The sequence below is a fragment of the Phalacrocorax aristotelis genome, chromosome 1 (genome assembly GCF_949628215.1).
Source record: "Phalacrocorax aristotelis chromosome 1, bGulAri2.1, whole genome shotgun sequence".
Taxonomy (NCBI): domain Eukaryota; kingdom Metazoa; phylum Chordata; class Aves; order Suliformes; family Phalacrocoracidae; genus Phalacrocorax; species Phalacrocorax aristotelis.
In genome coordinates, this window is record NC_134276.1 from 205,607,102 (window position 1) to 205,622,811 (window position 15,710).

General features: G+C 42.5%; 1 protein-coding gene across 6 annotated transcripts in view; it reads right to left on the minus strand.

Annotated features, from left to right (window-relative positions):
* Positions 1–10,572: 10,572 nt before the first annotated feature.
* MAGI2 (membrane associated guanylate kinase, WW and PDZ domain containing 2) overlaps positions 10,573–15,710 on the minus strand; it is a 762,823-nt gene continuing 757,685 nt past the window's right edge. For all 6 annotated transcript variants that reach the window (XM_075081471.1, XM_075081469.1, XM_075081468.1 and 3 more), the window contains one exon: positions 10,573–13,562. In XM_075081471.1, coding sequence (XP_074937572.1) covers positions 12,763–13,562 — 800 coding nt within the window. In that variant the 3' untranslated portion in view covers positions 10,573–12,762. The remainder of the gene's footprint in view (positions 13,563–15,710) is intronic.

A 15,710-nucleotide genomic window follows, 5' to 3' on the forward strand; every position in this document is an offset into this window, starting at 1 on the left:
GTGAATGGTGTGAATATACTGTAACTACAGTCATTGCTTGGTAGTGCTACAGTCTCCTTTTGCTTATGATATGAAAAATCCTGGACGGGTTAACTCTCAAACAGACAAACATAGTTCAGCTATGGTGTTCAGCCTATCATGACTGTGATATCCTACTCTTCTACCAATGCCACTGTATGGTGCAGGGGCGATAACAGTTTTAGTCACTTTGTCTGATCACCATCCCCCAACCATCCTTCAGAACACTGAGGAAGTTAAGGAGTATCTTGGGATTCAGGCGTGGTACAGATGGTGTCTGCTAAGCAATCTCACTTCAGTGTTTTCATATGGGCCACCTTTTCTTTCCTTGAGAATGCCATAATGATTTGATATACATAAATATGTGATTAACCTAAGAAAAATAATGTCAAATGCAAAATTCATGTTTCATGATAGAAAGCCAAAATGATCCTAGTATGAGAAAGATTCAGGCCTGAATATACCTACACAGGCTTTACTGGCAAAACTCTGACTAAGCAGGGCTGCTTGTGCAAATGTTGGGATGTGTTTTTGTGAGTATGTGTGTGCATGTGTGCATGTATAGATCCTCTTTGCCATGCCCTGTTTGGGCAGGAAAGTTCTGCCTCATTTTCTGTTCCTACCAATCATACCACACATACAATGAGGTATAAAAAATTTCTGATTCTGTGTCCCCAAAGGAAGAAGGAAGTACCCATGTATTGATATCCTCCATATTCTGTAAGAACCTGTTCCTATTTCTTTGAGAGGCTTGGGCTTAGATTTTTAAAATATCTAGTATTCTTTTAAAACAGAAACAAAATCATAAGGACAATTTATGGGGGAAAAAAGCAGACTAAACAAAACAAATAATTCAAGAGGTCTGCAAAAAGCAAAGGTAAACAAGTCTGAGGTAGCTGTGATGTGGACACTGTGTCAGGCAGAGGTGCATATATGGGTTCTAGGCAGAAGAAAGGACCTGTGATGACCCAAGCAGGAATTGCACTCTGAGGGAAACTGTGTGCATGGTCTGTTAGAAACATGCATTTTTCTGAACAGCTGTTACAAACCTTGAACCTGAACTGCTGTCTCTAGGCACTTGAATGCACATCATGGTGAAAAGCAGTGTCATCTTGTTGGGAAGAGAATGTAGGGTCTGCAATGCAAATGTGAACTTTGGAAAGAGAGGCTTTAAATTACCAACATGGCACCTTTTCAAACACAGAAGTAATTACCTGCTAGTTATATGCACTGCAAAATATTTGTTCTTATAAACCCGTGACATCCACAGTTATTCACTTTTGTGTTACTTTCTGAGCACTGCATGCGTGTTCTGAGGAGGCAGTGGCCACACAGGCAGCACAGGGAGGGCAATAACAGACACTGGCCATTTTGGTTTCAGCAGCACTCCCTGGGTAGGGAGGTCCTGATTCTCAGAAAAGCCTGGTCACCTTCCTGCCTCATTATTGCTGGTGGCAATCCTCTAGGTTGCCCCAGGTTGGCAGAGTTGCAGCTCAGCTACCTCCTAACTGGCTGTGGGACCGAGTCCCTGTGTTAACTGTGGGCACCTGTGTGGAGGTGTTGCACACAGATAATACAACTAGTAGCTCCGGCTGAACCCTCAGGGTTTCCCTGCTTATCTTCTTCATGCAGCTTGATCCTATAGATAGGCTCAGGACATGGCTGAAAATGAAGGCATCTGGGAACATTTTAGTAGGGACTTATCTATCCTGACTTCAGAAATAGAGATGCCAGACATGACTCAGAGCTTGTAAACCTGCACGCTCTTCCCAGTCAATGGAAAGATTTAGATGCTTCTGCAGAACAACTAATTTCATCCTAAAGGTGTTGGACAAATCTCTTTCTAAAGGTGCGTATTGGTCTTCTTTGTAAAAAACCTAGAATGAATAACAATAATGTAGCTATCTAAACTTGGATGACATGCTCTGCATTCGTATCCCATTAGTCTCCGGAGCAGGGACTGAACCTGGGACACTAACATTCATCTTCCTTACCATTGAACTACTGAGTATTCTCAGTCTCACTTGCTCTACATTGTATAAATGTTTACAGCGAGTGAGGACTTGCCTTGAATCCATAATGACTAATTGCGCATCTGAGCACTGCAGCATCACAAAGTCATTGAGGAAAGCTGGAGCAGAAAGCACATGCACACACACACACACACACACACAGCTCTTAAAATCCTGGTTTCCTTTACCCAGTGACACAGTAAAAGATCACCTTATATAGATGACTGCTGAGCTGCAGTGGCAGAATAGGGCAAGTGGGAAATCCAATGGCAGAGCTCTTTCTCTGCTGGAGGTGACGGAAGAACTGCTACAGATATGCAGAAATGTTAACCATGTGTAATCTTTAACCAAGGGAGATGGTGCTGGAACAATTCCTTTCTCTCTTTTTCCTTTGATCCTGGTCTTGAAGGGTCCATGACTGTCTTTTGTACCCCCTTGCTACCTTGTTTGTTCTGTCACCCTATGCAGGATGTTTCACATTATGTTTTTTGCCATGTTCTTCCCAGCTTTTGAGGTCACGTTCCTTTTGGGACCACTAATAGGAAACGGTGCTTTGTGTTCATGACATTGGCACCCCAATGTCATCCTGTTCCTGTAATGCATCTTCTGAGGAGTTCCTCTGCTGCCATCCCACATTTGTGCTTTCAGAGCTCCTTGCTATACAGTATAGACGTATCCATTGATTACCAATTCTCAATATTGGTTAAGGCTATGTGTCCTTTGAGTTCTTGACAGTGACCCACTACACAATAGTTGTCACGCTGGAAGAAATAGGAAAACTCCAAAAAGTCTGTTTCAAAGTGGAAAACTCACTAAAAAGACATTGCATAATAAACAAACAGAGAAGAAATTACAGATCATCTTGGCTGAAAAGTCTTATTCTTGTGAAGCTGACCCCAACTGGTATTAGGCTGACCAGGTACCAGGTGGATACCAGAGTAAGGGAGGATATTTCCTCTACCAAAGACTCAGTGTTTTACTGTTTTTTTTAATAACTTGATTTTTTTCATATTGTATTTGTAAATTTATGTAGTTGTAGTTTTATCTACTGTTTATAGATTATATCCATTGGGTTACTTAGGTTGTAGGTCAGTCTATGTGTTGCTATGGTATCAGTTCTTATGAATTGGTAGTTTATTCTGTGTCATTTTTATTCAGTGTTTTCATGTCCTGAGTCCATTAGACATCATAAAATACCTGGTAGTTCCCCAACGTTGCATACTTACATGATAATTTACAATTCTTTTTTAAAAATGACATGATAGCTGTTAATTATAAGAATTCTATGACTACGTACCCAATTTATGACTTAAAGGACAAAACATTTATTATGCTGGTGAATCACTTTTCTACTGAAAGACCTTAGTAGAAAGTGTGATGTTTGCATTTTCTACTAATGCTTTCTGCTAAAGCTTGAATGACCAACACTGGGTTACAGAGTCTATTTTCTCTTGCCTGTAAATACTTCTGTATAGAGAGTAGAAGAGCTTTAGCAGGGTCATGCCAGCTGTGCATGCTGGAGTGCATGGCTGCCGTGGGCTGGAGTGGCAATGAAGATCACATGTCAGAGCTGTCCTTTCCCAGCGGAGGCTGCGAGGAAGAGTCAGCACCAGCAACAGAGCTGCCTGCTCCTCTCCGCTTTGGATGCATGTGTGTACGTGTGCACACGTGTGTTGTGTTCAAGGGCACGGAACAACAGCAGCAGCAGCCTACTTCATCTAACTTTCCCCTCCTTCCCCACAGAGCAGCTCCCACCTTTCCTGTATCCTATAGAAGCTGGACATGGATGGCTCTTTGACATACAAAGGCTGTCTCTTGCTGCAAGAAAAGGGAGTAAGAAATGCTGCTAAAATGAGTGGGTCAATTCGTACTTCATATTTCATATGCTACTACTGCCTTTTTGCTTTTTTATCCATTACTTCAATACAATCTTTTATAAAAAAAGATGTAAGAGTTCCTTACTGTCCCTCAGGCTATGCTGGCTGAGGTTTCTGTGCTTGGCAGCTTGATGTGAGAGTAATTGCTGCTGTTGTATAGTGACAGCTCATACCACCCCGCTTTGACTCATGGGGCCCATTTATTCCACCTAAGACTGCAATGTTTTCATGGCCAGTCCTGGATCAGAGGTCCCAAACCACTTTTCTATGTTGTCTGAGTCACCAGGAGGCAATCCAGACCAGGATGGTGAAAATCAGCATCTGATTCTGCAGGGTAGGTTACCCCAGGCAAGCTTGCTCTTGGGCTGATGGTGGCAGAGCTGTATGCTGCTGTGCATGTTATTTACTGTGTCCTGGTGTGAGGAAAATGCCTGAAATGAATGGGGAAATCGCGTGATTTGTCATTAAGTTGGTCCATCATTTACTCCCTTTGGACTTCAGCAGCTGTGTAAGCAAAGAGGAGTGATGGGTCCTGCAGAGCAGAGCATGGACACCTAAGTGGGAAGGTCTGACAAATAGCTGAGAGCTCTGGTGGCATCCAGGCCCAACAGACTTGGCACCTTGTCACCTCCAGTCCCACTGCTGGGGTGCTTGGTGGCATTTTGCCCCAGCTAATGAAGCTCAGGGATGCTAGGGCTTATAAAAGGGGCTGAAATATGAATAACTTCTATGTAATTTGCAAAACACTTTAACAATCAGTCTTAAAAACACTAGCTATCAAACCTTCTGAATTTATTTAAAAGCCATTTAGTCTGGGAACGAGCTGCTAATCAAAGAACATAATGGACCTATAAAACTGTGAAGTAGAGACCTACTTGTTAACCTCAGGGGACTGAAGGTATGGAGGGGATCAATTCAGGCTGCATTTGCATTTGTATGCCAGCATAAAAAACTTTCAACATAAAGAGAACAGGATGAGAAATGAGAGTGGGGAATTGGGCAGAGGCTGCTTGAGAAGTCTTCCCACAGGGAGTGGGGTCGCTGATCCTCCAGAGATGCTTTACGAGCAGAGCCTGGGGCCGGGGTCTTTCAGTTTTGTTAAATGTGAACCCTATCTTGTACTGGGATGTGAAGTCAGGGCAGAAGCACTGCTGAAACTGCTCTCTCTCAGGCAATCCATAAGGCAAATGAATAAGCAGCCAGGTTAAGGGGGCTGTATGCCCCAAAACAGGGTCTCAGTTGCAGTCTTTTTCCCTAACTGTTGTAGTTGTGCAAAGAGCTTTTGCTCCTTGACACAAGGCTAGTTAGGGGGCTTGTACTGCAGGGTGCTAGTTGTTGGGAGGTGCCACAAGGTAAGATGTAGTGCTGCGTGCCCAGGGCTGCAGAGCTCTTCGTACAGCCCCTTGGCCCAGGGTTGTGACCCCCCTCTCAGCTGGATGCCATGCAGGATGTTTCTCCGTGCAGGGGGGATGCAGTAGAGCTGGTGTGCAAGCTGGGTGGGAACGTGTCTCCAAAAAGTTTTGTGACCTTCTGAAGCTGCCATGGCATGGTGGCACTTCGGCATGTCTCCACCAGCAACCACCCTGAAAAGCTATGCAGTACCAGGGATGTGGGAGACAGAAGTCGTTCAAAAAGAGGCACATACTTGCATTTATCTTTACTGGGGTGATACAAAAGAGTAATCAACTGGTATTTTTTGTGATGTTTGAGGTTTGAGAGGTACTCTGAAATATTCTGTACTAACAAGTTATAGTGCTCCATATTGCTTGCTGGACTTATTTTTTAAAAACTCCTGGAGTGAATGAAGTGCCATTTGGAATAGGTGTTTTGTACATGGTGAGCTTTGTGGACTATGCAGGGAAAGGTCTGATTTTCTTCTTGAATAAATAGGTACCTATATGTAGCTCTTTGTACTTGCTGGTTTACAGACAGGGTGAACAATTTTCTTGTTTATGGACTGCAATTCTTTAAATACTTTAGTTAAAGCTCTTGGCATAGGTTTTAATAACTCTGGGAAACTACAAACACCAAAATTCATTAATTTCATACATATGTATGAACAGAAACTTCAGAGTCAAGGGCAGCCCTGCTGCCTGGTAATGACAGGAGAGAGTGTTTTGGACTGGTTTGGCTGCCTGTTGTGTTTCACTACAAGCAAAGGGCAATCCAGGAAGAAAAACGTAGAGATTTTTTTTTTTGTAGCGTATTAGAAAAGCAGTGGAAAAATACAGGTGGTTTCAGTGACAACAATGGCCCAATTTACTGGGAGGGGAGGGATAGAAGGTTGCCAGGGCCCTGGTCTCACTCCTGCTGGGTGTCCTGCTGTATCTATGGCTCTGTGGTTGCTCAGATCCTTTCTTCCAACTTAGAACTGCACAGGGGCTCTCACCGTAGATCTGGTTTTGGCTTTCATGTTTTAGTTAGTCCTCCTACCCCTTCCACATCTAGAACATCTTTGTGTGGGCACAGGGCTGACCCTTGGTGGTACGCAGCAGTTCTGGGGCACAGAGGTAAGAAGAAATGTCACAGGGGTTGGATTCTTGACCTTTCTACATTGTAGGCAAGTAATTGCTGCTGCCACCTCTCACTGCAGTGCCGGCATGTTGCTGAGGCTCATCACCATGGCTGCAAGCTCTGGAGAAACTGGGGGATTAGTCTGTGTCAGAAGAGCCTGTCAGCACCCCAGGATTGCACCTGGAGGGCAGGGGACAATATGCTCTCCTCCCCTCTGGCACCATCCCTCTCCTTGTGTTTAACCAGGCTTTTTACTTAAATAAATTATTTTTTTTCAGAATTGCAATCACTAAATACCCTTTCTTGCTGTGCCCAAAACTTGCAGTGTTTTGTTGCAGCATTTGTCGTGTTTGATAGGTCATCTTGTTTCATTTTTAAGCTTCAAGAAGTTGAAAATAGAGCACATCAGCAAGCAGCCACATCACAGAAGCCCTGTCACTCCTCTTTCTCCCCACATTCTTTCTTGCTTTTTTTTTTTTTTTTTTAAATCTATTTTCCAGTTTAAATACCTTTTACCTTTAAAACATTTACAACAGTTCATCCATGGAAGAACGATATATTTCTGGATCCGCCTGCATCCTCATGTGGGTCTTTTTCTGAGAGGGACAGCCACCCATCTCAGGCACGGACACTTGGGAAGTTCCTGAACGGGAGTTCCAGGCCTGTGTGTGCGAGTCGGAGAGGGTATCTGTGCACTGGTGTTCCCCCGGCTGTTTAAAGGAGATATATTTGCACCTTGTAAGCAAAACTCCCCTTATTGATTAATTGAACCAGCAGAGTCACTTACTGGCATAGAGGCGCTAAAGGCAGGAAAGGACAGAACATCATTTTTAGATTGACTATAATTCAGAGATATTGCTTGTGTTACTGTGTCCTGACAATATATTTTTTAAAAATATTGCTCTAAGCTTAGGTACCAGGTACAGAGATAAATGTGCAATTATGTCAGTGCTGTTAGAAATACTGAGAAAAATATTCTGGGACCCTGAAGGCTGCACTGAGCATGCCTGCGCTGGCTCCAGGAAGGTGACGGTCTACACAGAGCCTACGGGTACTTATTTGGGCATTGGGGCGAGGCCAGTCCTGGGTGCTGAGCAGGGGACCTGAGGGCTGTCCAGTGAGGAGCTTGGGGCATAGGTGACATTTGAGTCCTGGCTCCTCCTGAAGCACAGCTGTTTCTGTCCAGATGGTGCACTGGATTTTCCTTTGGGAGTAATGGCAAATTAAAAAGGCTCACTGTTTTGATGGCAGCTGTGAAGGTGAAGGAAATGTTTGGCTCTGACATGATAGATGGAGAAACAGCTTTGGGAGTCCTTGAGTCTAATAGATGTGGGGGGGTTGGAGCCCTACGTGACACAGCATGGAAATTCTCTCCAAGTCCTCTATTAGTCATGGGACTAGGCAGCCTGCCTTGCCTGGGTGGCCTTTTTAGCAACAATTACAGAAAATATTCTAGGCGTCAAGGTGACAAAAGAGGAAAAGGACTCTTTCAGAGCCTTACAGAGTGAACTGTGAAGTAAATCCCTAATGAGATCAGTCATCCCTGGGCAAGTCCAAAGCCTTCTCTAACTTTGAGCTCCATGGCAGTGTACCAAGAAACTTCTCCCCTTCACACCAAAGCTTCCCTCCAAGCAAGGAGAAATGTGGAGGGCAACATCCTCATTAGCTGAGGTGTGCTCTTATACTTATGCCTTTGCAGTTCTGGCCCTGGTTTCTGCTGCAGCACTGGTGTACAGAAAGAGCATAGTGGCTAAGACAGAAATGTGCCTGTGGCTTTGCCTGTCCTTGCTTTTGTAAAATTAATTTGGAGACTTCCAGTAGGGATCATAGCACGTTGCGGCCACAAAACCTGGCCTGAATGCTTGGATCATTATCAGTACAGACATTTAGCTGTAATAGCATTGAAGAAAAAAATATTATTTATACTTGCAAAGGGAGTTACTGGCTGCATGTAGAGTTAGTATGTCTAATCAGTAACTGCTGCTACTTTCTGGAGGCCAAGGCAGAAAGGGTTGGGCTTCTGTTCAAGGTGTTGGGTATGTCTATGTGTTTATATGACACCCACTAATGACTTGTCCAGTGTGAGTAACCGGTCATCACAACTCTCAGCAGAGGTGTCTAGCATGGAGCTGCTGAGACATGTAAGGTAGAGGTTGAGAGTGGCAAGTGATGTAAACTGGTGAGAGAGCCAAAAGGAAAGAGGAAAAAAGAGGAAGACAAAATTTTGAGGGATAGAAAGGGAAAACAGAATGGGAGATTCAATCCACTGAAAGACAGCAACACTTATCTCAGAAGTAGAATTAGGAACAAGAGCGGTGGGGAGCTGTGAAGGAAAAGAAGAGATTCAGGATAGATTTGGTGGTGCTGAAGGTACCTGGCATGTAGAGGAGGCTAAGCATGAGATGTTCATATTCAGCAGAGGCGGCGCAAATAAGACTGAAGCTGATCTTCAATGGAGATGAGTTCTTGGCAATGGTAGTTGGCTGCACTTTCAGATGGGAGACAAAAAATATCAGAGAAGAAATGGGGCCATGCTAGAACTTCTGCATCAATTCCTAGCAGACAGCTATCCACACTGGTGCTAAATTGTTGGCACTCTTATCACTGAGTGGAGTGGGTAGATATATGGGCTGCAAATGTCCCTCCTGTTTAGGGGAGGATAGTGTAGCTAAATCAGTGCAGCCTGTGCTCTGTTGTACTTATATGAAGAGTGCTGTCAGTCCAGGAGCTTTCTGGAAGAAAAGATGACATCTTTAGCAAGACCTTATGGGAGTTGTTAAATTTTCTGGCTTTTTTATTAAACTTGTTTGAAAATCTGCTCTTCCTGGCTCTGAGGTTTGTGTGGACTTCCTAAAGCTACTGAGCAGAGAAATACCTGGAGAGAGATAGAGCCTCAGAGTCAACATTTGCCCCCGTTTAGGAAAAGGGCTGCACCAACATCTGCCTATGAAGTTTTACCAAAACTCCTCCCCAAATGTGCATTGCTGAACACATGCAGGCAAGATTACTTACACCAATGCACTGGAGTTTGGAGCAGTGAATCTGCATCAAAATAAACATCCGATTTCCTGTGTTATTGTGTAGGTATGAAAAAGTAGATTAAAAGGGGTCATAAGAATGGCAATGCAATGCAAATGCTGTACTACTATGTTTAAAAGAGAAAGAACATGGTATTAACAGAAAATTAGACTGGGTGGGGCTATACAGCTTCAGCATGCTTCCCTGTCGTACCTCTGCGTGTGAATCAGGCCCATACTCAGATTTCCAACCATAAAAATGGTGGCTATTTAAATAGCAGCAAATATTTTTTTGAGGTGCTTCAAATTTGTTATGTGCTTATGGTAACGAAAAATTATGTTATTAATTCAGCTGGTTGAAATTTTTTATGTGGAACATTAATCTTCTGAAAAACGAGCTTCGGCAGAAAGTGACTCAGGGTACATGAAGGCAAATTATTATTATTATTTTTAAGAAAATGATATTTTAAGGAAAAAGGAATTATTTATTTTAAAAAAGTCACTTTTTGTGAAAAATATCAATAGTTTTCCAGCCAGCACATCTTACAGTCCCTACAGTCTGTAATCTGGTGATTTGTTTTGCCTAACTGAAGGTAAGGGGCTTTTTTCTGTTCTGTTCAATGGGGGATGGATCAGGCCCCAGAAGAGGCTGTCTTGTTACTGTTTTTACAGCATTATGATGTTTTCTGAGACATTATTTCTGTAAAGTAAACTGGAAATCAAATTATGCCCCCTTCAGTCAGCTTGTAAACAAACCTTCCTAGGGCTACCCGATGCCTTTTGTATGTATGGTGTATGCTCAGAAGTTATCTCTCACTGCTGGGAGTGTGGCCACCTGATCCTGTGTCTCCTGGGACTGGAAAGAGACTAAAAGTTCAGGCTTCTCCATCAAGAGATTTCTCTGTGTCTGTGCAGCCTCATACACCTTAACTTGCCTATAAGGAATTTGTTTGGTCACCTACATATATATTCAAAATTGTATCCCTCTTTGGAGTAAGAAATCAAAATGGAGTGTCCCCTTTTTTATAACGCAGTTGTTAATTAATTCTACTCATATGCATGTAAATGATTGTTGGTGCAACGCTGAACCCTGTCACTCAAAATTAACACAGACTATGTGCAATTAAAAAAAAAGATTTTTGGATATATATTTTATTTGACAGTGGTTTAGAATATCATACAGTAAACAAGATTTCTGTAAAAGTTAATTTATCCATAGTGGTGCGTTTCATAAAAATAGTTGCTCACTTACAGCCTTTCTGTGACTATTAATACATGGAATTATATTTATAGAGATAGAGCTGTACAGGGTAAATTCACAGCTAACACTACACAGAAATATTATTTGGAATGGGGTTTAGATGATGTGCTGTCTTCACAGGTTATCGATTACAGCCGCATAAAGCAATTACTGCACAAGGAGTAGCTGTGAACTGTGCAAATTAGAGTTTATGCAAGCATAATCTCAACTGTTTTTCAGATTTCATTGTTTGCTTTCTTTATACATAAAAATAAGATACTGGGACGTGCATCTACACTACAGAAGCATTGTCCAAAATCAGATTAAATAAATTAATGGCAAATTATATTGGATTCTAGTTCAGGGGGTAAAGATTTTTTTTTCGTTAAATAAGAGTTTTATAAACAGCTACAAGGACTTGTGCTTTTTTAGAAATTATAAATGAATTTTTCTTTCTAAAAAAAATTGTTTGAAAGCTGCAAAATCCTTGACTTGAGGCTTTTCAAATAATTGGACAGGAAGAAACATGCCTATAAATTTCTCAGTCCAGTGCAATGTTTGAGACATACAGTAATGTGCTAATTTATTGGAACAAAGCCAATCTCAATCTAATTTTTCAGCAGAGCATGTGAGGAACTAAGATTGCTAGAGGACATTAGTTTTTAAATATGAATTTTTGACAGTACTTAGCTTTATGATTTTTTTAATTACCAATGCATTATTGCCCAGGATTTTGTTTTAATTTTGACAGACAAATAAGCATATGCACACTTACACAGACACACACACATCTTTTTGAAACAAGATAATGACTGATTGACTGAACTTGGAGTTATTTCCTGTGAAGGCAGACTGGAATGTTTACCTGGCACTTAAGGCTTGAAATTCAAAACAGAGAAGCTAGAAAGATAAAAATGAAAAGGACAAAAAAAAAAAAAAAAAAAGAAAAACGAGGTAGGGAAAAAACTATAAAATGGAAACCATTTTATAAATGGAAATATATCGAATTTACTGAATGAAGACACCAACAACTGTATTTCAGAAACCAGTCTAATTATTGTTAACATGTGCCTTAGAGGCACCTGCTCTGCCAAACTGAGGGGATGAAAGGTGAGAGTGTCCTAACTAAATGTAGATGGGTATGAAACATAGCACTGTAGATAAGTGAAGCTCTCGTTTTCTGCAGGAGGGAAAGGCCTTTCCTTAAGGAAACTGCAGCTTTTTCTCTGTAGCACTCTTCCTTTCATTGCAAGGGCCTTGCAGACATCTGGCCTGACCAATTGGTTTGTGTGCTACCTCGCAGGATTTGGGGAACCTGTAATAAATCGCTTTTGAGAATAATTTGCAAGTACAACTCCACCCTAACTCCTTTCCAATGTACAGAAACATGTTTTGTTCACAAAAATGGCAGTAGAAATGGTATCACAGAAACTAATCCACTGGATTCCCCACTCCTCCCGTAGCGCCCAGTGAACTATGCTACAGGGTATCACGTGGACTATCCCAAAGCGTTAACAGTGGAGACGTGTCATGGGTGTACAGTTCCAACGATGCTTCAAAGAAACCCTTTAACCCCTGTCTAGATATGTCGAGAACAATTTATTTACAACATTTTAGCTCCATGAAAAAATCCTCTCTCGGTTTCAGCTTGCTCCGTGCAGTTTTATTTAAGGCGATGTTCCAGTTTGTGATTGCTCTAACTTGTTCCAGTTTCTTGATATAAAGTTTGAATGAAATCCAAGTCCTTCATGCAGTGGGAAAAAAAAATGCTAAAGCTACACTGCACTATCCTTCTCTGATGTACTGTCCTTCATATTGTTTTGGTTTCTTCCATAGCTGCCAAAGTCCCTAAAATGGAACTGGGACTTTAGGGTCGATTTTAAATCTCCGTGTTGACTATATGCTTTTGAACTTATTAGATACTGTGCACATTGTCATGGAATTACACACTAATGTTTTCATTCCTCAATGCTTTGTGTATATGTGTGATAGTTAAAATAAATTAAAACAAACCAATGTGAGACAAAAACTAAGAAGAATGTTCTGCGTCAGTTTGAGACAGTTAGAGGGCAACAGTCCCTTGCTTATCTGCTCATGGCAGAAGTACCAGACTTCAGGACGCTAGGTAGCTTATCCGAGCCAGGGATTTTCCATGGCCCTGGGGAGACCGTTGCCTTTCGAACTGTGGTGTTGGTGCTGCGAGTGCTAATGGAGTGGAGATGTCCCTTCCTGGGGAACTCGCTGGGTTTCCCGTCAGGGTCCCTCTGGCTGTGGTCCATATCAATTCCAGGTGAGCTGCAGCGGTTGCTACTGTACGTCTTGGTAGCACCTGTATCAAGTTTGACATGGTCGGATGCTGCAGCTGACTTCTTCTCACTGGTATTTGTGGATTTGTGATCATCTTTTTTGCTAAGAGAGCCTCCTCTCTTGCTTTCTGGCTTCCTCAGCCTCCCAAACTGTTCATCACTGGTTCCAGCACACACGTGCTCTCTCACACCAGCCTCGATCATTATGCTGTGTCCCACCACTTTGCTTTCTGAGGTGGGCCTGCCACCATCAGTGGTCTTATTTTTGCCTTCTGAATATCCTTTCCAAGAAGCCTCTTCATGCTTTGACCTGTCTACCTTTTTAGGACTTGCTGACCTTTCTCTTTGTTCTCCTAACCTTTTCTTTTTGTGACCGTTCACCGAAAGCTCCTTTGGTTTCCTTACATCATGTTCCCTCTTGATATCCCATGTTGGCTCTGGGCTTATCTGGTGAGAAGGGTCAGAGGGTGGGGCTATGTGTGATGAAGATAATGGTGAGATTATGTCCTCAAGGGAAAGAGCTACTTCCGGCAGACCTGGGGAGGTGGCAGAGGGAGCACTCCAGGAGTTTGGTTCGTCTGTTGTAACAATAAAGAGAAGGGAGTTAAGGGCATGTTCAGCAGCACAGAGTGTGTATTGCACAGCCATATGTATTCTAAGCAACATCAACACCGAAACCATATAGCAGACTTAAACTCCTCTGTCTTAGGTGAGGTGAAACTCCCAGGGGAGTCAATGGAGAGGAAAACAAAAATAATCTCCCTCCCCGCCAAAAAAAGTGTTCAGGAGAAGGAAGAACCACAGGGCTGGTAACTGCAATGCTGGAAACCCCAGTCTTTTTTCACACAGATTCTGCTTTCCTCTGTCTATGTTAAATTATTCTTAAAATAATAAAGGCACGTGCTCATGAAATCAAATTGCCTCTTTCGTAGCTGTGTAATGGATTTCTTAGCTGGGCAATATCAGTGCTGTCTCTGAGGACAAATGAGAAGGACTTACTGTCATCTGTTAAACATGTCCCTACAAGCATATAATAATTGACAAGAATTTGTAGCTCAGATAAGGTCATCATTGAATTTTGTCTCATATTTTTTCTAAACAGATATAATATTGCAGTGTTTATGGCCGCACAATTCTTACAGGGTACTTACAAAGCTCTGCCTTTGTATCACCGCATCAGCTGCTGAGTCGCTTGGCTGTGCATTTTGAATTTCTCCTGGTTACTTAGCCTCAACACAATATGGCTGGATTGTGCAGATCCTGTTTAATTTAGCTAAATAGACATCTCCTTTGCTGAATCATGATGATTTTCCTAATCCATTGGTGCAAAAAAGAATATTCTGAGATGTCTTTCTCTTGCATACATGATTTCTTTTGATTAACGCTCCAGCAGACAATGAATCCATCATGACTAATGACAGCACGACTCCTATTCTTACCTGTCTGCATAGAGGTTAGAGAAATCACTGAACTTGGCTAATGTCATTCTCTATTTAGCACCATTACCTGGCTCTGAATGGTATGAGCAATAATCTGTCAGCAATGAAGGACTATCTCAGGGATCCATGGAAACGAGGTGGAACTCATGGCAAGAGCCATGTATTTCATGGGGGGAGAAAATGTAACCTTTTAGCTGAAAACCAAGCATGGACTTCTATGGGTCAGGACTAGTATCTCTCATTCGTATCAGCTGTCCGTTAAAAGATACCTTTATTTTTCTCAGTGCTACGCATGCATTCAAATTACTGTGAAGATGTACATCATCTCAAAAAAGGGAATGGGTTTCACTGCCCAGCCTGGGATCTGCAGCTTGCTTGACTGAGATGGCACTTTTAAGTTAATAGCTTGATTGAGTGATTGCTGTCTTGCAGATAAAAATAGGAGAGACAATAGTGAGGTGGGTGACATGAAGGGAGGGAGCAGGGTGGTTAGCTGAGGAGCTATTTATTTTCCCAGATGGTGTTTGTCATATGCTTTTGCATAATGAGCATATGTGTGGAGAGGATTAGTATTTGAGAGGGGAGAAAGTACAAGTTCTGTGTAAGACAAATAAACTTTGAGCTGGGAATCTAAATGGGCTGAGGGTCTCAACTGAATTAAAAAAAAAAAAAAATCACACTTTCTTACCCTCCAGTTAGGGCTGAGTAATGTACCATCTGCTCCCTGCTTGGCACTTGAGCAAGAAAAAATAAAAGTCTCATGCATGTAGAGAGATCAGCTCTTAGGAGCTTGCCTACAAAAAGCATCTGCTTCAGCGGGCTGCTTTTTTACTCCTGCTCTTCAGCGCCGCCCCCGCAGTACAGGTCTGCAGGCTGTGCCTGGTGGGGGAAGCGCAGACCCTATGCTGGCTCTTTTTAGATCTGAGATCCAGGGGATCCTATTTTGGTTAACACTTGAATCAAGGACTATGCATGGGCTCCAGGTCACTTTGCCTGTTCTCTAAAACTATCCCAGGACTTTGCTGAGAGGCATGAAGCTGCCTTTGTGCACCAGCAAGGTACCTGAGCTAGCACAAAACAAGCCACTTTGGGCCTTAGAAAATTAAGTTTGTGCTTTTTACGGCATTGTCACACTTCCCTGGGGTAGAGGTGGTGTCGAGCGTTGGCCTGCCCAGCGTATTTGACTTAGCTACGGTATTTTTTCCCAGTTGTCCACAAGATGTTTTTCACTGAGTGGCAGTGAAGAGCAGTGGGCCACTACCAGATCTCGTGCAAAGCTCTGAGAGC